Genomic DNA, 22663 nt, shown 5'->3' with positions numbered 1-22663 from the left:
AGTATTCACACTGGGAGCGTGAGACAAAATAAATACATCTCGCTTACACAATATATGTAAATTAGGTTTTACATTTATTTTATAGTATAGTACCTTCTAATAGAGGTGTTTTATTAAAACAACATCAATCAGTAAATAAGCAAATAATAAATAACATCCTTTTTGTGGAAAACAACATGGCATATAAGCCAAGCATGAAACGAAAATATATTCACAACATATTGAAAATTCTCAAACTTTATTGCTAATGAGCTGATATATGTAACTTTTGCCTCTATATCTCCATCTCAGTTGGAAACGTTGACCAGCAGGTACATTTTTACACACACCTCTAAAGGGATAGTTCACCCAAAAATGAAAATTCACAAAGTAGATATTTTGAAGAATGTTGGTAACCAAACAACGGCAGCACCCATTGATTTGCATAGTTTTTTGTCTATACAATAGAAGTGACTGAGTACCGCCGTTGTTCGGTTACCAGCATGCTTCAAAATATCTTCCTTTGTGGTCTGCAAAAGAAAGAAAGTCATACAGGTTTGAAATAACAAGAGGATGACGAAAAGATGGTAGAATTATACATTTTGGGTGAACTATCCCTTCAAGTGAGTTTAAGTTATATGAGGTCAAACTGACATTCCTCTTCTACTTAAAAAACAACACATTTATGGTTTCTTTGTCATTGTTGATCAATTTTTGCCCTTTTTTAATCAAACAAAGTTATGGATAACTGATATAAAATGTATATTCCTATAGACAATTTTCCATATGTCATGTCATAAATTTGATAAAGAAAATTACTTCAAAAAAAGCTAGGGAAGGTTTTTTCACTCAGGAAATGTTAGTAAATTTATCAGAACTGTCCAAGTAAAGGCTAAACACTAGAATTAGTAGTTTTACCTATACTTTCCCAAGTACGGGTTCAAGTAAATTTTACTCATCCTTTGCTTGTAAATTGTATTTAAGTTATGCTTCTAAATATACTTAATATTTCTTAACAAGAGTCCTAGTTATCATTTCCTCAGTAATCTTTACTTTTTTAAAATACTACTTGAAATCATATATGATGTATTAATACTAGTGTGTTAAGTAGAATGTATCAAAAACACTGACAGCCATTTCACAAAAATACTTTTATACTTCTTTAAACAACTGAGAAACAAAATTAAACTGAGGTAAACAAATTCAATTCAGACCCATTAAACTATCTTCACGTTTGCTCTAGCATCAGTTAAAATACTGAGTCCAATATCCATGGAACAGATGTCATGGATGTTAATGCCAGAATTAGATTATTTGTCATTAATAATTCAAATGAATTTATTTATAATGCATTGAACATAGACCAATTTTTTTATTTCAGAACAAATTAGTTCAAGATCCGCCATTCTATCTATATCAACAACACCAGAGTTAGCTAAGGGTAACACGCACATACAGTAGACTACTGCAAGTTCATTAATATTGTACTGGTTATACACGGAGCATAAACTTGTTTTATCTTGATGAATATGCATTACATGGTAAAGTTATTTGTCTAAGTTACGTAATGTTAGACATACAAGACATTAACGGCAAAGCACTACTGTTAGCAATCTCAACGCTGTCAACATACTAATAGCTTTACTTACCAACACGTTAGTTCTGTTTTCCATATACATAACAAAAAAGAACCTTGTTTGGAAACGTTGTCCAGAAAAGAAAGAATTACAGAGACAATCCTCAATAACAAGAACTCAAAATCAAACAAACCAGCAATAAAAGTTTATTTAAAGCTGCACTATGCTGCAAACCTAACTAAATGAATTAATGAGAAAACATATAATGAATTACCATAGTTTAATACCCTCAGGCGCTGAGAAAGTGTTCCATTGGACAAGCTTTCCTCAGTCTATTATATGGCTGTGGGGATTATATTTGACTTACACAAATAACTACAAAGGAACCTCAAGTAACACAATGACTTACACGTGACATTTTCCTGTAGCTCAGTGGTAATAGCATTGCGTTAACAATATAGGATAATGCAATGTAAGTCGCTTTGGATAAAAGCGTCTGCCAAATGCATAAATTAGAAAGACAAAATACTACTTGCCTGTAAAACATACTCAAGTAATGTTTAAGGCTTCATTTACAAGTGCAAAAAAAACGTTTTTTACTGTGTGAGAGACGGGTTATGTAATGAGACAGAGAGCGTCCGTGCACATGTTCAGACTCGTCTCTTATGGCTGTGGACTCAAAGGGCAGTGAACTACGCCACAAGGTCTTCAGTTAAAGGTCAACCTGTAAGCGGCTGATGGCATTTAAAGTATAATACTAATGAGAGCTGGAGGCCATGCGATCCTGTTGCACCAAAGAAGGAAAATAGTGACTGAAATCATTACTGAAAAGTTCTTGTGGGGGCATACTTTGATAATGTGATAAAAGCTCGGAATTCAGTTTAACATGTTAATTTAGAGCGATTAATTACTAAAGAAATACCGGTTGAGGTGATAGGTCACCCAAAAACGAAAATGATGTCATAATTTAGTCACATCCTTCTCATTTCAAACCTGTATGACTTTCTTTTTCTGCAGAACACAAAAGATGTCTTCTATAATATTTTGTAATCGAACAATGCTTCCCATTCACTTCTCTTTTACATTGTGTGAAGTACGTTCCAATTTCAACAGGAAGCACGTTTAGGATGATTTCATGTTTTTGCAAGTCCACAGGAAATATTCTCACCAAACTACACTTAAAGATGCATGTTGGTCTGTATTTTGTCACTACTGCTCAAAATGGGTTGCCCATCCAAAAATTATAATAGTAAGTTAATAAAAAACGTAAAATTGTAAGTCGACATACCACGGCTGAAACTTTTTATTTATTGTCAACAACAAAGACGTATTAGCATAGCATTTCTGTATACAGTTTGCATAAAACAAAGTAAGGGCCACTCACAGGGGTGTAAGATAAACAAATCATAACCACAAAATTGCATTTGGCTAATATCCAAGGCCTGTGGAGCAATGCTTGAAAGACATTGACCGAGGAATATTATTTTCCATATTGTGGATGAGAAAAGGGTGTAATGAGAATATGATACAGAGTGACTGCCCTACTTCCTCTGCATGTCTGGGAGACAGACGTTCAGTGGTCGTGCTGTAGTACCTGACGTCCATATGAAGTGTCTGCTCAGTTTAAAAACAAAGACATGATTAACGTTTTATTTAAGTGTGTCGTGTGGTTTTGGTGATGGCAGTCCTGCTGAGAAGTGACGGCAAGCTAACCACAAACAATAAATAAAATCCTTAAGAGAACAATAAAAGAACCAAGCAAATATAAAACCCATGGTATTTAAGAGGTTTATTTACAGAATCAGATACAGTTTCGATTCAGTCATGATTTACTTACACTCATTCTATCCCAGGTTCAAATGTTACTAAATGGAGAATTTCACCTTTGTGAGGAGTCTTTAAAGTGATTGTTCACCCAAAAATTCTCATCATTTACCCGCCCTCTTGTTATTTCAAACCTTTATGACTTTCTTTCCTCCGCAGAACACAAATTAGAAGAAGATATTTTGAAGAAAGTTGGTAACCGAACAGCACTGGACCCTATTCACGTCTATTGTATAGACACAAAACTAATCCTAGTGAATAGGGTCCACATTTTTCAAAATATCTTCTTTTGTGTTCTGCGGAAGAAAGTCATACAGGTTTGAAATGACAAAATATTTTTTTATTTTTGGGTGAACTATGACTTTAAAGACTCCTCACAAAGATTAAATTGTCCATGTAGAAACATTTGAACCTGGATTACAATGAGAGTAAATAAAACCAACAATAAAATGTAAACAACGACAAAATGTTTATTTACGGATGCCAAATACCTTTAACTAAACCGTTTTGGGTCACCACTGACTCCCATAGTAGTCTTTTTCCTACTATGGGAGTCAATGGTGACCCAAAACAGCTTAGTTTCGAACTTTCATTAAAATATCTTCATTTGTGTTCAGCACAACAATAAATGTATACAGGTTTGTAACATCTGGAGGGTGACCAAATGATGACAATTTTTTTATATTGGGCTAAACTATTCCTTTAAAAGCGGGGTGTCCGATTTACGAATGAGGCTTGTTTAGACAAAGTCGGGCAGAGTACCAAAACAACCTTGTAGCCAACCAGCAGTTAGCTGCACAGTGCAAAGGACAGAAATGAGTCGAGCCGAGGGCTGATGAAAGCGAAAGATGGGGGTAGGGGTGTGTCTGTTTTGGTGATTTGAACATCAACAACGGCTATGATAAATTGGACATCCTGCCTTTAAGCGAAGAAGGATTTTATCTAATTTAATTGTGAAACTACTTCAACATTACTAATACTACAAGCTGTGAAGTACTGAACTATCTTAGCTGAGAGCATCATTAGGACACACACACGGCTGCTCAGCTGTAAGTCTGTCTATCAAACTGATGTGTTAGGACATACTTAAGACACAATGAGCTGGCATCTTGGATTAAATATTCAGTGTTTGGTCAAGGATTATATTAGCTTGCGCTATGCCATCTCAGAGGATAGGTGGAACATGACCTGGTAATAGCTGTCAGGAAACCAAAGAGAGGAAACCTAGACGACTTGTGTAGCAAAGAATGTCCAAATAAACACGTAAGACTGACACGACTACAGCCACAGCGTTTACATAGACTGATGACCCTACAGTACCCATCCACATTTTATGAACTTGAAAAGATAATGTTTCATTGATAATCTTTTAATAAATCACTGCCTTGATATAAATAATCACAGATAAAAATCAGTTTTGCACGTTTATGCATTGGTACTGTAGACGTTTAGAGCACTTGAGGTATGTTGAATATTTTATACATTGGTCATTTTCCAAGAAGAGCATACTTTTTAAATATACAGAAATAAACAGACGGACGGCTTGAATGACATGTAGGTGAGAGAATAATCATGATACTTTTATTTTAAAGTGAACTATTCCTTTAAAATTAGTTGTACCACATTTATGTTGCAGTATGTTCAAGATTTACATATCCACATTACACCCTTATGTCATTCCTGTATGACTTTCTTTATTTTGCAGAACACAAAAGAAGAACGTTGGTAACCAAACAACAATAGACCCCATTGACTTCAATTCTGTTGACCACTGAGACGTTTCTCAAAATATCTTCTTTTGTGCTCCACAGAAGTAGTCATATCCTGGTTTTCAACCACATAAAGGTGTGACAGAATCTTTCAGTTTTGGGTGAATTATCAACATAATATTTTAAAGGGGTCATATGGCGCGAATACGTGTTTTTCTGTGTCTTTGGTGTTTTATTAGTTGCCTATGCATGTATTGGACACATAAAATTGCAAAAATGTAAGTGTCGGAAAAAAAAGATGCATTCTATCTAATAGCGAATGCTCACCCAGACCTGTATGAAACGCCTCGTGTAACCACACCCACACAAATCTACATCAGTTCATGGTATGATTTGACTAAGACCGCCCAAATGTATACGCATGTAAGGTGGGCGTACCATTCAGTACAATTGCTTTGGAATCTGATGTTCCAAAAATGGTAAGAGGCGTTACATTTCCGTCACACGCTTGCAGTATTCGACCAATCACTACTCACTGGTTAACTAGCCAATCATAGCATGGCATTACATCTAAAACAAACAATATTATTCGTTTTAGCTTTGTCACATGACTCCTTAAATAAATGCTGTTAAAATATATTGCTCGTTGTAAGTTCATGTTAGCTAATGCATTAACTATTGCTTATGAATCAGACCTTATTGTAAAGCGTTCCCATATATCACATATTATATAACTAGCCAATATTTGGCATGTCTGCTGTATATTTATTTAAAAATGTGTACAGTACCTTGCTAAAGTCTGGTTCCTCTCAAGGTTTCTCCCTCCTCGCTTAAACATTTTATGGAGTGTGTTTTTTTCTTGCAACATTTCAAGCCTTTTAGTTTAGCACTGCTTCATTTCAAAAAGGAAAATCAGACATGATGAATACACATTCACACTGTTTTTCACATATTACTGAAAAGGGAGCTAAAAATGGTTTGGGCGTATACGATTTCCAGCAATAGCAGCCAATAATCAACACTCAAAGAGCGTTGAGGAGGAAAAGTGCGTGATGTCAACGGAGAGTCGAAGGATTTCGGCCTTCAGAGACCTCCACAAATTGCATTGACAAACCAAATCAAATCACCTGAAATCTATAGCCGTCTGCTGAGCTGCTTGCTAAAAATGTGTACCTGAGAGGTTTGCGTGAGAGATAAAACGCGATGAGCAGAGAAGAAAGTTCAGAAGATCCTTACAGGCAAGATTAGAAAAAATAAACGCCACTTTTGTCTCTTTTCCCCAAAGACAAAAGACAGACATTATTCCAGATCCTGTGCCAAGTATTTCAACCTGTCCCCCTAAAATGGATGATATATTACAGAGGAGGATGCGTGTGACAGCAGAAAGCAATACGCTGTAGGAAAACAAAAAAGGCAAATGTCATTGGGCTCAGTCGGAGAGCAAAAAGATAGATTTCAAGTGTTTAAGTGTTAAGAGCGAGATCTTGATATGACAAAAAGCTGCCGCGGTCCAAGGTTATGATTTATGGGTCTGCAGAAAGACGCAGAGCTAACGCTGCAGATTCTACGGGACATAAGAACATTACTAAACATAAGAACAGACACAAACCAGCCTTCCACAGAGGCATGAATGAGAGGGTTTCAAACAATAATCCAATACACTGTTAAAAGATTAGAAGAAATTTTCTTGACAATCCATATTGAATAAATAATACATACAGTATGGACATAAATAAAAACTAGAGTTGTCAATTGATGAATCGCGATTAATCGCATCCAGAATATACATTTGTGTTTATATAATATGTTTACAGTACATATTAATTTTGTATTTATAAACACATGCAGATAATTCAGATAAATAAAAATGTATAAACATATATATATATATATAATTTTAGTTATTGGAAAATATAAATAAATTAGTGGTGGGCCGTTAACGGCGTTAACGGTGTTAACGCAGTGAGACTCTTATCGCGCGATAAAAAAAATGTTGCCGTTAATCTATTCTCAAAGTTGTGTTGGGAGCTGGGTCTATACTACGCAAGCTATGATGACTTTCACCTTGATATTTTAGCGCGGATGTATACCAGCTTAACTGCACTGTACGGGGCGAGAACGAGATTTTTGAACTCACGTGATTCGCGTCATTCGCGGAAGCAGAAGTCGCCTCATCATCTCATAACCAGGACTTCATTCGCGTCATTAGCGCCGCCTCATCATCTCATAACCAGGACTTCATTCGCGTCATTAGCGCCGCCTCATCATCTCATAACCAGGGCTTCATTCGCGTTCTTAGCGCCGCCTCATCATCTCATAACCAGGGCTTCATTCGCGTTCTTAGCGCCGCCTCATCATCTCATAACCAGGGCTTCATTCGCGCGATTCGCGCAGCAAGTAGGTCTATTGCCTCTTTGCATTAACACATTAATCACTCGCGCTTAACGCGCCATTCGCGTTTGGTCTGAACACAATATAACGTTACTGTGAAATTACCGCATCAAACGTGACGTGCTAACATGGATGCAGCTTTGAAGCCGCCGGGTTTGCTTCAGCGAATATTCATTTTTAAGAAGCTTCCCAATGGAAACATCGACAAGACTAAGGTTGTTTGCACCTTGTGCAATGAGGAATTGGTTTAAAAAAAACACTTTCTCTTAACAGGTAGTGGTCTAGCTTTAGTTGAAACCAGAACTTTGTATTGAGATCTAATGTATTATGGCTCCTGTATGACATATCGCTTGTTGCTCCCTCACTCTTTGTAAATCGCTTTGGATAAAAGCGTCTGCTAAATGACTAAATGTAGATGTACTGTAGGAGCTCTTCCAGTCTCAAGTACCACCTAAACGGAAAGTTCATCTTATTGAACATAATTTAATTTTCATCACAAATTATCATAGTAGAACAGCTTTCTCAAGCAGTTTGTGATGCATTTGGAAACAGGAGATGAGCCTCTGGTCTAATGCGCCACCTGGCTTGAGAAACCCATTCTCAAAGACTTACTTTTAGTCATTATTTGGGTAGCACACATATTCTGAATGCCTTCGGCAGAATTCAAATGAGCCATTTTAATCTAGATTAATCTAGATTAAATCCAAGATTAATCTAGATTAATCTAGATTAAAAAAATTAATCTATGCCCACCACTAAAATAAATACATGTAAATTAGGGTTGGGCGATCTTCCCAAACTAGCATATCAAGATCTTCATAACAAAGAATCTGGATCCACGATCTGAATCGCACATTACGTTTTTTGCACATAGCACTTGTGCTACAGAGGCCAAACAGTTGTACAACGAGCACAAGTATAAAACGTCTGTTATCGTCTTTAAAAAACACAAATGCAAAGATCATCACATAAATAGACCAGTTAACAACCATGGACATTAATGTTTGTCCACATAAAAATACTCAACTATAGTATTTACTACGCCTATAGTAAACTGCAGAAAAAATCCTAGATAACCTTACTATAGTAATTATTAAAGTATACTACAGTTGATCAATTTACAACAAGAATACCACAATTTGCTATATCAAATACTATTTTTTCATTCGAGCATTTAGGTTAACCTGTGTTTTTTTTGATGGTTCGTCGTGAAGACAGTGTAAGTAGTTCAGTGACAATAGTTTCTTTTCAAACAGTTAAATGCACCTGAAATAAACTCTCAGGGCAACTCTCGACAGGACTTATGTGTTTATGTCCACATACAGTGAGACACAGACAAATCACTGAGCGTTAAACTGTGCAAACACATTAACTCATACACGCAGAATGGGCAGATGACAAAATTTAATAGCAGGATTTCGCATCCGCATCACAGAAACCACAGGGCTCTAGATATAGGCTAGAGTAATATGGTTATTCAAAATATGGTCTCTTATTTATCAAATATTAAAAAAATCACCCATCACTCAAGGCCGGATCATAGTCCATCAAGGTGTCCACAGAGGGTCCCAAGAGCCCCGGGCTTTGTGCGTGTTTAATATGCTGTGCAGAATCAATGACCTGGGAACCCCTCGAGTGTCAGATCCATTGGCCTGAGGCTTTAAAGGCCCCTGGCAGGCCTTGGGCCCGTGACATTGGCTTCTCTCATCCAGTCCATAATGTAGTCCAAGCATCAGTTGCTGTTAGGTACAAAAATAACGTGATTCCTCAGAGGACTCTCCGAGATTTTCTGCCGTAGTCAACATCAAATCCTGTTAGACTGAGGCGTCAGAATAGAAAGTGATCGATTACTGATCACTCGCCTATTGACATTTAGTGCCTATGCATCGCTCGCCAAGATAACAGTGGTTGCCTTCGCAAGAGCCAAAGCTAACTAAACACAAACAAATCCAAGTTTATACATACAGTATATAGTATTTTTCTTTTAACCTCACTTTACCCTCATTTAATCCCATTCCATTTTTATGTGCTAAACCATGAAACATCTTGTTGGGACTAGTAACAAAAGTCTAACATTAATTATTGGTAAAACATGTCATGAAGTAGATTAATGTTAATTTCGTTTTCTATTTCATTCAGCTTAACGTGTGAACAAAGAATAGGTGTATAAAGAGAAACAAGATCTCCGTTCTACTACCGGCTTCAGGCAAATGGTCTTATAGTGTCAGCTGAATCAATACAGAACCTTAACAAGGATTTCAAGCAAAGGCAGTACGTCTTAGACTCTGTAAAGCTGCCAGTCTGTCAGACTCTCAATATTAAAATACTTTTTCAGTGACTCGGCCTTCAGCAATACAAGTCATTTTGGGCTTCCTCCAAAAAGCGATCTGAAGAGTTTTTCCGGTGCGTTTAATTTATTATTGATATCTGCTGGTAATCATCACCAAACAGCAAAAATCAATACCGGGATGAATATAATTTGATGGATTTGGCCCTTAATTCAATTAAATTACTATTTGGCAGGGTTAAAGAGTTAAAGCTACTCAAACAATGATAGTCAACAATATCTGGCAACCAGACAACCTGGAAATTATATTGTTGTTCATAATGATTGGCAAGTTTAAATGTTACGCTCTAATTTATGAAACACACCGGAAGAAAATTCTGCAAATTGTTCAGACAAAGAAATTTCATTAAATCATAATATTTGCAAACATATCTTCCTACCCAGTCTAATGCAACGTTTCTTAATTTAATTTAGGTGCATAAGACATGTTTTAAGGACGCTAAGTCATTTTTTTCCTGGAATTGAAAAATTATATTAAAATATACATGTGTTATACATTTTAAGTGCAGCTAAGACAACACATTATGACAAGGGACACCTACCGTAAATAAACTGCTTGACTACCCAATAATAACACAAATAGCACAAACACACAATGTAAAAGGCAATGGGGCTCACATCACATGCAATATCCTCCAGCAACACATCCACCCAATGAAAATGAGTTTAATGATGAGTCTGTCTCTCTCTGTCAGTGCTTATGATCAAACACCATATCAAACCGCCTCCACAAATATACTCAAACTAACCCGCCCGCATTACTCAAGCCTTTTGCTGACGGTCTCTTTCTCTTTGAAAGAGGTGACACTCTCCCCCGTGACACACGGCATCAACAACACATACTGTACTAATGCATCATATTCATAAACATAAGAGCTGCAAAGCAACGCATGCCAGCCTTTGCCAATTCACACTCTTTGTTGTCAAACACACCCACACATTCAAACACACAAGCACACTGCAGAGATACAGTACAGAGCAGTTAACTGTATACACCTCATATAATCAATAAATGACCCAAAATAAACAGAACTGAACAGCGCACAGCAGAGTGAACTACAGTGAGATGCTTCAATGTTCAATCACATGTGAAACCCGTCAGTTTTTTACTCGATTGGCTACAGCAAAACTTATGATGAGAGCGAGATGATATATATATATATATAATATATCCTTAACCAGAAAACTGCAGTGCTGAGGAAAGTAAATCACGATCTGTGCTAAAAATATAAAACCTTTTGCAACAATTCCTAATTGTATGATGCTGGATACATTTTAAAAAGTGTGATACATTTAACACATTAAATAAGTTACATTTATTAAGTTTAATAAGATATATCCTACAATAAAAAAATCTTTAAGTTTGTAGCACATATACTGTATAATGTAAATATTAGCTTGATCTAATAAGACTTGCTCATGTGTGTGTTTTTCAAAGATGCACAGAAGATAGTAGAAAAACTAAACCATTTGTCAAGGTCAACCTGACCACTACATATATAGTGGTTTTGATATATTGCCCTTTTACCACAAAAAGCCCATAAATTGTGCACTACACGAATACTCAAATGTACGATTTTACATTATTTGTAGTCGTCTTGAGAAAACTACGGCACAACACCGAAACCAGACTCAAGGACAGAGTAACACAACTAAACATACTGCGATACACAGAGCCCGGCTGAAACAGCTGACACATAAATTTATTTTGGCAAATGATGGGGAAAATTTGTTTGCCTCGTACTAATTACCAGTAAAGACTGGGATTAATTGAGCAGATGAAAGGATTAGGAAAGAGAAGATAGATGACAAAGGTCAAAATCAGGTAAGAGACACCTTGACAGCCTCAACTTTTGCATAAATCAAGCTCGACATATGTTACTGTCATTGCAAAAGCAATCATGTGCCCGCAAGACACGGATGAAAATTGCAAAGACCAACCCTTGATCTGAATTTCAAAAAAACTTTGGATAACCGTCAAACTTTACCTGCGTGAAGTGTACCGGTGATGAATCTGAAGAGATACTGAGCAAACTTCAGAATCTCCCTCTTGCATCTCTTTCTACAGCTGCTCATGTTGCCGTTTCTCTCCTGTGGATTCTTTCCGCTCTTAAATCCTCCTTGGGTTCGATCGCAAAGACAAACTTCCTCCACGCTCCCAGACTCCTGGCTGAACCTGCTCTGCCTGCGAGTCTGCGAGCGCCGGCACATGCAGAGCAGCTCGAGGCTCCTCCGGCGGAGATCCTTTCTGCGCGAGGGGGTCACTCACTGCCGTCGGGTCATAAATATTTCCTCCAGTGTCCCTGAGGTGCTAAGCGCTCCCCTCTAAGCTGTCTTCTGTCTCACTTTTTGTGTCAGGCTCTAACGCACACTGACACACTGATAGTAGACCGGCTGCTCGTGTGTTTTAGCACCATCTGTGGCTGTTTCACCCTCCACGGTCGGCCGCTGCCGGGGAGGCGGGTCCAGGGTGGCCCCAGAGTGAGCGCTCAGTGGAGGGAGGAGGGGCGGGAGGAGAGGAGAAAAGGAGAGCGGACGGATCAGCGATGACAGGCGATTATGGGGCTGTCGTGCTGACAGTTACGACGCTTTAACACTTCTGAGAGTCTGTGTGACTGCTTCTCTAAGTGCCACGCGGTTGAGAGTGAAAGGTACAAAAAAGTGAGAGGAATAGAGAGAAAGCGAGGGAAGGCTGGGTTAAAGATAAGAGACACTATAGACACTGCCCGAGAGAAGGTGAATAGCACAGAGCAAAGATACGGAGAGGGGAGATAAAGGTGAAGAAGAAAGCACGTGAAAAGAGATCGACAGCCAAAGACAGAAGAGGAACGGACTGAATTAAGGCAATATAAAGAAGGAAAAGGAAGAGAGAGAGAGAGAGAGAGACTGAGGACGAGAGTTCACACATTTTTACTTTTGAAAAGGGAGAAAGCAAGCATGCTGTCCGTCTTTGTGATGTTTCGGGTATGTGGTCCTATTTTACGAAAGCCTATTAAAACCGTTCATTCAACTGACATCAAGAGTACATATCAGGGTCACATTTCACCCCAAGATCAATTGGAGAGATAAAGACAAATGGCTGCTGTCCTTCGGAAACCTTGTATCTCCAAATTTTTTGATTTTTGCTTTTTGTCATATATCATTATTATTAGTCGCCCTTAACTCTTTCACCGCCATTGACGAGTTATCTCGTCATTTTATAAAAAACGGTTCCCCGCCAAAGACGAGTCATTACGGCAATCAGTGTTTGTACTGTTTTACAGCAGGTGGCGCTATTACACACCTTTGGGGAAAAGTACAGAATCCCAGAACCTAGAACGTATATGTTTTAGCGGTTTTTAAACGTTAATTATCTCAGCTATTTAATCAAAGTGATACATTTTTGACGAAACCTACCCACATCTACGGAATGATAAAAAAACGAACAAATGAAGATAGAAGAATACGGTTTCTTTTATTCAAAAGCTGAGACTCTGTTCTTTCATTTGACATTGTTTGTCCATATATTCTTTACAGAAAATTTACTGTGAGCCATTAAAGTTGGGTGAAAATGTAAATACGCTGGCAACTTTTTTTTAAAAGGCTGGCTGTGAATGAGTTAAAGGGACAATTCGACCAAAAATAAAAATTCTGTCATCATTTACTCGCGCTCGAGTTGTTAAGAATCTGTATACATTTCTTAGTTCCATTGAAAATAGAGAAAGATATTTGGAAGAATGTCAGTAATCTCATACGACCGGAAATAAGCCAGCTCACACTCGCTGATCCGATAATTTATATGGTGGCTTCGTGCAACTAGCCCATAGCATAAGCGGAATTATACTTTTTAAACATGTCATCTTCTTGTTCTGTGTGTGTACGAGTGACTGAGCTGCACACTTTAACATGATACAAGCGTGACGCTCGTGGATTCGTCTGTATGAACACGTGAACTTCATCCACGAAGTTGTTCTGAGTTTATTTTACAAGCGTTTCACTGTTTGAGTAAAGCCACCGTCAAACACACTGAACCTCAAGCGTCTTTGCGACGACCCGCCAAAATAAAAGTCTGCTTGATTTGAACCAGAATAACTTGCAATTAATATTACTATAGTGTTTACTACAGTTTATATATTTAAGTACATTATAGTATGGTTAAACAATACCGTAGTACCCAAGAATTTCACTATAATTAAATAATCATTGTATTACAAATACTATAGTCTACTTCAGTTATTTATGGTCGAATGTTTTTACTATTGTAGAGCAAAACATTGAAAATACAAAACTCGGAACAATTAAAAAGGAAAAAAAGCTGTTAACAGACAGCCCTTTCATAATTACCTTACTGCATTTATTATTAAGTACAAGACCTGAACAAGCTATCTGTCAGACCCTCCTTTCTGATCCCTGATCAGACACTGTAATAAAAACTCATCTGTTGATCTTTCATGTTCAAATATATTCATTAACATTCCAGGTAGAGAGAAGCCATTGAAACGAAAGATGAAACGCCCTGCACTGAATCTGAAAGAACAGTTGAATCCCATCGGTCATCCCCGGAACAGACGGACCTATTTTAGGAAGAGCACTCAAAACGAAGAGCTTTTTTCCACGAGTGACATTCTCGCTCAGAAGATTTAGACCCCTCGCCGTCCCTGGCGCTCTCAAAAAGGAGCGCTGTTTCCGAAAAGAGGCGTGTTGTTCTGAAAGGAGCTGTGGGTTGTTGACATGAGAGAAAAATGCGTGTGAATGCAGAGGGAACAGATTTTCCATAGCGATTAAGCTACAGCGTAAGCACGCTGCCAGTGCGGTGTACATTTCCTAAAGCTGTTTCAGAGCTACACGTTTTCACATGACCTTATGGGTAGCCTACCAATGATTCATCAAACGTTTATTTGCTCTTGTTGCAAATGAAAACAGACATGTGGCATTTTAGTGACCAGCGTTACTAGGGGCTTCTAAGGGTTATAACAATAGAGACGTTTCATTAGACTGATGTGCCTGTGTTTTTAAAACCACAAGCTTTGATTTGATTTTACAGAATAAAATTTGGTCAATTTGGTGGATCCGGAAAAGGATTATAAAGCTAAAATTATTATTAATAAAATTATTATGGATTCAGACAAGCATAAAATAAGAGCTCTCTCTGCAAGCACAGTTCTGGAAGGAACTCGCATAAAAAAGTACATAATCAAATTAATAAATGAATCTAACAAAATACATAGTGATTGATACACAATCTTTGTTCAGTTTAAACAAACATGTTATAGAATATAATTTATTTTCAAGATCTGAGGTAAATACATGTTTGATGATTAATATTAATGAAGCACAGAACTTCCATCGAATAAGATCTCTGTGTGGGTGGAGCCATCAGGCTAGAACAAAACCTCAAATTAACATGTGAAAAAATACCTTTTATCATGTGTCACGGTGTCGCGTCTGGTTAGGACACCACAGGACAGATTTAAAAAACAGGGCAAAGAGTGCAATTTCACTGATGGGAGTGGAAGTTTCTGCATGTGATTTACTAACAAAGTGGACATAAAAATATACGTTCATTATGGGAATGAGATATTGCGACTAATGCAATCTACCAAGAGCAGCGCACATTAGCGCAGGGTTTAAGATATTTTTTTTTGGGCGTTAAATAAAGTACAAAGACCTGTACAATGACAAACACAAAGCTAAGTAAATCGTGTTGCGTGATTCATTTAAATACTCTCCTCCCATAAAGTTTGCGTCTGAAACTACAAATGCATATAAAGGTCAGTCGCAAATGTCCACACCTTTTCAGCGCAAATTTTCAAGTAAATACAGAAAGTGTATTTTTTACGGCAAAAGAAGCGTAAATCTGGCCCTAGGTGTTATACTCTTTGAAAGGAATAATTATGAAAAAGACCAACATCATAGCACGAGGCGACCCTTACTTAGTACCTTAAGTATTTAACTTCAAAACCTTTCTCACCCCTCACTTTCTATGTTCATATTATTTCTATGACCCCCCAAAAAAATCCTGCTACAGGAATCACCCAAAACCCCATAACAACGTACCAAATGTGCTAAAAAGCAGCTCCGAACACATGTTCTGCCAAAGGTAATGTGAATGCTTTGTAATGACTTACACAAGCCTTATAGAGTGTTACCAAAAATTTCTCAGTTCACCTTTATTTTTAGCCCGCATAAGGGGCGGAGCTGTCTAATTCAGACCAGACCTCCACAAATGTTCCTCATTACCAATTAGCAGCTGCTACACAACCCGCAGCAACGATCATTCTGCATTGAAGCCGAACACGTGCAGATACCGAAGATGTGCAGACACGCCTCGCAGAGAGCAGGAGTGATGGACTGAATGTGTTAGAAGAGCACGTCAGAGTGTGAAAACTCGCTTCCGCACTTCTGTGAATTCATCCCGCCACACATGCACCTGCACACAAAAAGCTCTCTCTCACTCCAGAAAAGGAACTGATGCTCTATACCAACTAAACTAAAATCCAATATTGCTACCAATTGACATTATTCACTAATATTTTTCATCTCATACAAACCGATTTAGAGGTTTACGAACAGCTAATAATATTTTTGCTTAGCAGGTGGCCAATACCTGGGGAAAGTTATTATTTCCATTTATCTCAAAGGCAGACAAACAAAAACAATTTGTGCGTCCGTTCAAGGGCAGGCAAGAGAAATGTGATTATTTTCACAATTACATGACACCCGTGAGTGAAGCAGAAATCACACGCTTCACCCTTAATGTCAACCATCACTTAAAACGGAATTTGAATCTAATTGATACCGACAACCTGAGGCATACATCACCTTAAAAGCTTCAGCCTTGCAACGCAACATATGGTGAAACGTATTTTCCACACGAGGGAATTCAAGAGATTTATACAGTAAAGGTCATGAGGTCCTGCTTTACGTTAAGGTAGATGGATGTGACAAGATGATGAGGACACAAGAGAGCCAAGAAAAAATATAGACATTGCAAAATGTATTCCTTTTAATTTATATTTCTTTATTATTTTAAATGTATCAGATGCTGGTAAATAAAGAAGACAAAAAAACATCCAGATCACCAGATCACAAGAAAACGTGTACTGTGATCTTGGCCAAATGCAATAGGAGTGCAGACAGAGATTTCATATTTCCTGCCTGTGACGTGTATTGCTACTATATCTCCAGACACAGACACAGGCTAATGGTATTCTCATCTCCTGCCTGTCCTTCAGTGTCCTTGCGAATGTTGTGCGGCCTGGTTTCAGTCTGGCCCTGTGCGAGGCACAGCAAAAAACAAGACTCACTGACTTATTATCACTGACTCACTGAAATATTAAAGATATGTCCCTGGTTACAAGCCACCAGCCCAGAGAGAGAGTATAACCCACAAGCAATGGGGAAATACAAAATACACATTGTTACAAGTATAAAAATTCTATAAAAAACATCAAATAAGAAAATTAGAAATGTTTACCCAATGATATGAGTCAAATACGCCATGTGACGAATGCTCTCCCGTAATAATACAGGTTAACTTAAAAGTTTGACTGCTGTACACCCTTCTGTCTGACTTCACTGGTTTCTATCCACGTTGAACTAATTGTGTTGAATTAGTTGTGGATATTTATTTGTCATTTAAGAAAAGTGTATTTGAAGCACAGGTTCGTTTTTCCATAAAATAAGCAAAACCATCTTACCTTCCTTTCCACTTTCCGCTTTTACACTTCTGTACTACTTCAGTACATTTCCAAAACCTAGAATTGTGGTTCCTTATTCGTAAGTCACTTTAAATAAACATGTCTAAAGCGTTTTTATTACGTTCTAGAAAGCAAGTTCATAAAATGTCTTTAATAAGTCGTAGCAGATGAGTTATTCCATAAAATAACCAAAACCATCTTCCCTCCCTCTCCACTTTTTTCTGCTTTTTCACATCTGTACTACTCCCACGTATTTCAAAAACTCGGAGTTGTGGTTTCTTATAAGTTACTTTTAATAAACGCACTTGCATCTAAATGTAAATGTAGTTGGTTGCAGGTGATGGAGGGCGGTGATATATCATTCTAGATAGCATGTTAGTGGACCATTGCCCCGGCGCATATGATCAAGCATCAACATATTTGGTCCATTTCCCACACTGTAAGTTTTAAATCGTTTTTTGTAAACCTTATATTGATGGATTTAAACTAAACAGACTTAATCATGATCTCACGTTATCTTAAATAAATAGAAAAGAAGAAAAAATTACAGCAGGGAAACAAGAGGCCCATTAAGAACCTATTTCAAAAGCTGAAGCACGTAACTTAAAATGGGAAAGATGACAAAGAAACTGTACCGCATCGTACCATGCCCTGTGATGTGACAGCAAAAAATTAGGTTATATTTAATGTTATATTATTACTATTTGTATTTAGAATTTAAAACAGCCTTAGAATATCTTCATTGTTAGTATTTTTCTACATTTGTTCTGTCATACCATAGGACACCAGTGGTTTATTTGTCAACTACCCACATGTCAGTTCATCAGCAAAAACGTGTTTGGTAAAATGTTGAATAATTTATTGACTGTATTGTTTTGAGAGACCTTAGCCTCCTAAAGTTGTATCCTACATTGTAAACCAGGGGAAACCTGACAGAGGCTTTGAACCAGTAATCCATGAGAGAATGTTTTACTGCCAAAGTTTTTGATAACATAGCCTTGCCTAGGGCACTTCAATAAATGTCAACATGGTTTGGCAAATTGTAGTGAGGACAGAGCATTGGTATACTGCAGGAGTAGCCCATAAAACATTGTCAAAAAACTAGATTTGATTGAACTGACCGCCAAAAGCTAAAGTCGCCCAAGTATGAGAGCAATATCCCACACTGTCAACAGTTACACACAAGGCAACAAACCTAGACTCCAGCTGCCGGCAATGGACATTTTATGGCTTTAAGTATTGATCTGCTGACACATTGATCGTCATTAGGAGTAAATGTGTCATCGCATATGCAAACTAAGTTTTGCCTGATTACATCACTAAGTCTTAACCTACAACATTGCAACAGTATTATTGCTCAACGACACTAACAAAAATGCTAATAATACCAAGGAAACCTGAAGAGAGGGCTATTCTTTCCTTTCCAATTAATCTCAATGGCAGCCAACGCAGCACATTGTGGATCTACGCAAGTTCAAATCCGCCATCTTCGCTCATGGGAACCACAACATTTCGTGAGCCAATCTCCAAGCAAAGGCTTACAGGGCCATCCTAACCAGCTAAACCTCAAATAATATGTTATGCTGTATCCAAGACATTCCCATACAAAAAGTAACCAAGGTTTTGCTACATTAACCATGCAGTTTAACCGTGCAAAACTGTGGTTATACAAATGGTAATCAATCTGCCAAAAATAAAACCAAGGATCATTTTTGTAAGGGTTAAACCAACCAACTCATCTGTATGTCCATTAGATTTAAATAATTCCGTGTCATCAAGATCAATTCAAGTCAAGATTATTTCAATTTGATATGCTGTAATGGACTGAACACTGTAGGCAAAAAGCACCATAAAATCCAACATGCCGAGAGAAATCATATTTTTTTAGTGTTCAATGGAACACGTGTCCGTCAATACACTGTTGTTTCAGAGAAGATCTTCTCCGGATGATCTGAGAGCTCCGTCTTAGATTTGCCAATAAGACCTCGGTTTGCACTGCTTCTATTGCATTTATGCCTTCTAGCACTTCTCAAATCATTTTCTTTAAGCATGCATACTCACACGCATTTCAAACCCACAACCGAACACCTCAAAGCTATATTATGACTGACAGTAACCAAAAATTGTTCAGACACAACGCTCCAAGTCTCTAAAGTGATTGTGGAATCTACAGCAGAAACTAACCAACCTCACAAACTATCCCAGCCTTCCTTCCCCTCGGATGAAACATCCTTACTGTATGGATCATTTGCAGTTTGCAAGGGACAAAGCATTTAAAGAAGTCAATAAATCTCGAACGCAGAGCCAAAGCAACCGCAGTGAAGATTGATGAAAGATATGAAGTCCATTTGAAAGTATATGGCACAATGGAGATTGGTTTCGGAAGGAGGTCCATTAGAAGAGCCTTTTAATGCTGTGGTGCCTCATAAACCTCAGAAATAATGCTGTTCGTTTCCTAGAATGATGAAGCTGATACGTTGGGAATTAGCCAGACGATTGAGCATTAGAGAATGATCGGACTACTCAAGCTCTCTCAGAGGTCCAAAACATAAATGATGCAAACGGCACATCCAAAACACGTCTACTGTACTGATCGATACAGTGGTTTTCTGTTACAAAGAATTATTGTACATGCTCTGACGGAAGCAAATATTTGCAACACCGTGTTTACATCAGAATTGATTATGAGTCACTTGAGCTTTCAAATTTACAACAGCAACAACTCAAAAATACCAGAACTTTGGCACTGCATCTGTTGGCACTCCGTACAGAATATTGATCAGGCAATGTCATGCTGTGTATTTTGTGAGAAGAACCGAAAGTTAGATTGTTATTTACTCATAACTTCCTATAGCATACACTTTTTAAACTAAAAATCATTATTAGGGTTGCAATGATACACTCAGCTCATGATTTAAAAAAATACACAATCCTGACTGTGTGGTACACTTTAAAGGGGTTATATGGCGCAAATACGTGTTTTTGGTGCGTTATTATTTGTGTTACAGTATGTCACACCCAGTGTTGGGTAAGTTACTCTGAAAAAGTAATTAATTACTAGTTACTCATTACATATTCAATAGTGTAATTAGATTACTGTCCAAATTACTCTGTCCAAAAAGTATTTAGTTACTCATTACTTATTACTTTCTATATCCTACATTAACCCTAGTTAAGTTATTCAAGGATAGACATGAAACGGCTTATTTAATTCATTCAAATAAATAATATTATTAACAAAAGTATTACAAATTTGAGAATTATACATTAAAGCACAGATTTTAAAATAAGACTTTGAATTTTGATGTCAATTACACTATTGCACACGCATATATTTCACAAAGTATTTAGTTTAATTACATCAAAAGTAACTGTAATTAAATTACAGAAAACATATGAGTAATCCCTTACTTTACTTTTTCAAGGGAAAAGTAATTAAATTACAGTAACTAATTACTTAGTAACTAGTTACACCCAACACTGCTCACACCATTGGACACATGTACGGTATATTTGTCAACTACTTACCTTAATAAAAATGATATAGGTCTTTCTGAAAAAAGATTTTTTTAAATAAAATCAAGGAATTAAGGCTAAAAGAGGACTTCTTAAAGCAGAAAAAGCACAAAAAACATAAATATATAAATATATTCTGACGCAGTTCACGAGTTAGCAGCTCAACAAAAAAGATTAAATAACTGCAATATATCATTACACCACTAATATAATGAACGGATATAGTAAAAACAGCAGATATCCTATTCAATATATGATTTAAAAATATATCAAATACTTTTGAAAATATTATGCAATAAGGTCTAAAACCGAGTAGTCATCATTTTAAGGACCCCACTAGAGCCTCATTTATAGATATGACAGAACAGTATTGACCATTGTAAATCCTTTATGCATTAAATGAATAATTCATAATATCCAAAAGACCCATGACTGGATCCCGTCTCAGACCCTCACAGCTAAGAAAAAAGTGCAATCAATAATGTAAAATGCCCTTTAAAAAGGTGACAGGTATCATGAAAACTCCCCACAGCGCAGACATGTTGAAGTTGCAGTTTTACAGGCTAGAAATACATCACATATTCTGGACCATATAAGGCACCAACGCATGGACACTAACTGTATATAATTCAAAAGGTTTGAGGCCGGCTATTACTTTGAGCTGTGATGTATCAGTATTCTGTGAAAGATCACAGTGCTTACAACGTGACAGTTCACTTCCAGTGACTAAATTCCTCCTACTTGAAACTTTTTTCAGAAAGAGCTGCATTGAAAAAATGATAATAATTTGTCCTGTGGCTTAAGAGGAAACGGCTGATGTGCAAATATTAGTTAATTTAAAAGATATCGCATTACCTAATCCAGCTCTTAACATTTGGACACTTTTTGTATTGTCCTTTAATAAGAGGCTTGTAACTGTGCACTGACCTCACTAAACTCATCTTTCCTATCATTTTATGTGACAGTTAAATATAATTCATCATAATTTCCCTAGAGGAAATCTGCATATCGGTACACTTCAAGACATAATGCCTGTTCTTTATCTTGTTCCACAAATCCAAGAACGTCCATTCGAGAAGGCCAGAGGGTTCTGAATAAACTACAGATAATAGAAGCTTACTCTAAACCTGCTTATAATTCTGTAATTAAAGCCTGTTATCTTATATGAGACACTTTACGTCACTTTAATGGTAGAATGGCTGTGAACGGTTGAGGCAAGAAATCAATCAGAGTTGTTAAACAGACATCCACTGAGTCAACAGTATATTAACCGTTCACAGTTTTAGCCAAACTTTAGGTTCACGGACACATACACGAGATTTAAAAGTCCATACAATACACATACAAATGTACGAGGCGAAATACTGGTTGTTACTGTTATTTTGGAGTGATACTGTAACGTTCACTCACACTTAGGTTGTTAACGAAACTAACTTTTTATAACTGAAAACGATCGTACATGCACATTTTCAAGACTCTCAAATGCATTTTCAGCAAACCAAGAGCCATTGAATATGAGAGTTACGACACTTACATAGACCTCCGTAGGAAGAAATTCATGCGGAAGTAACTTGCGTCATGGAGTGTCCGATAGTTCCAAACATTGCATTGACGCCCATTCATTTCAGTGTCTCCCAAACA

At 37.2% G+C, this 22663-nt stretch overlaps 1 protein-coding gene across 4 annotated transcripts in view; it reads right to left on the bottom strand.

Annotated features, from left to right (window-relative positions):
• The window catches only part of kcnip4a (potassium voltage-gated channel interacting protein 4a), a 144060-nt gene that overhangs the window by 82028 nt on the left and 39369 nt on the right, over positions 1–22663 (bottom strand). Inside the window, exon 1 of one of the 4 annotated variants that reach the window (XM_056761124.1) lies at positions 11816–12224. The exons of the other annotated variants lie outside the window; for them this stretch is intronic. Within the exon in view, the coding sequence (XP_056617102.1) occupies positions 11816–12038 (223 nt within the window). The 5' untranslated portion in view covers positions 12039–12224. Of the gene's footprint in view, positions 1–11815; positions 12225–22663 lie in introns of those variants that run through there. 4 annotated transcript variants of the gene reach the window in all.

The sequence above is a fragment of the Triplophysa dalaica genome, chromosome 1, assembly GCF_015846415.1.
Source record: "Triplophysa dalaica isolate WHDGS20190420 chromosome 1, ASM1584641v1, whole genome shotgun sequence".
Lineage (NCBI taxonomy): Eukaryota > Metazoa > Chordata > Actinopteri > Cypriniformes > Nemacheilidae > Triplophysa > Triplophysa dalaica.
This window is presented reverse-complemented; position numbering and strand designations above follow the sequence as displayed.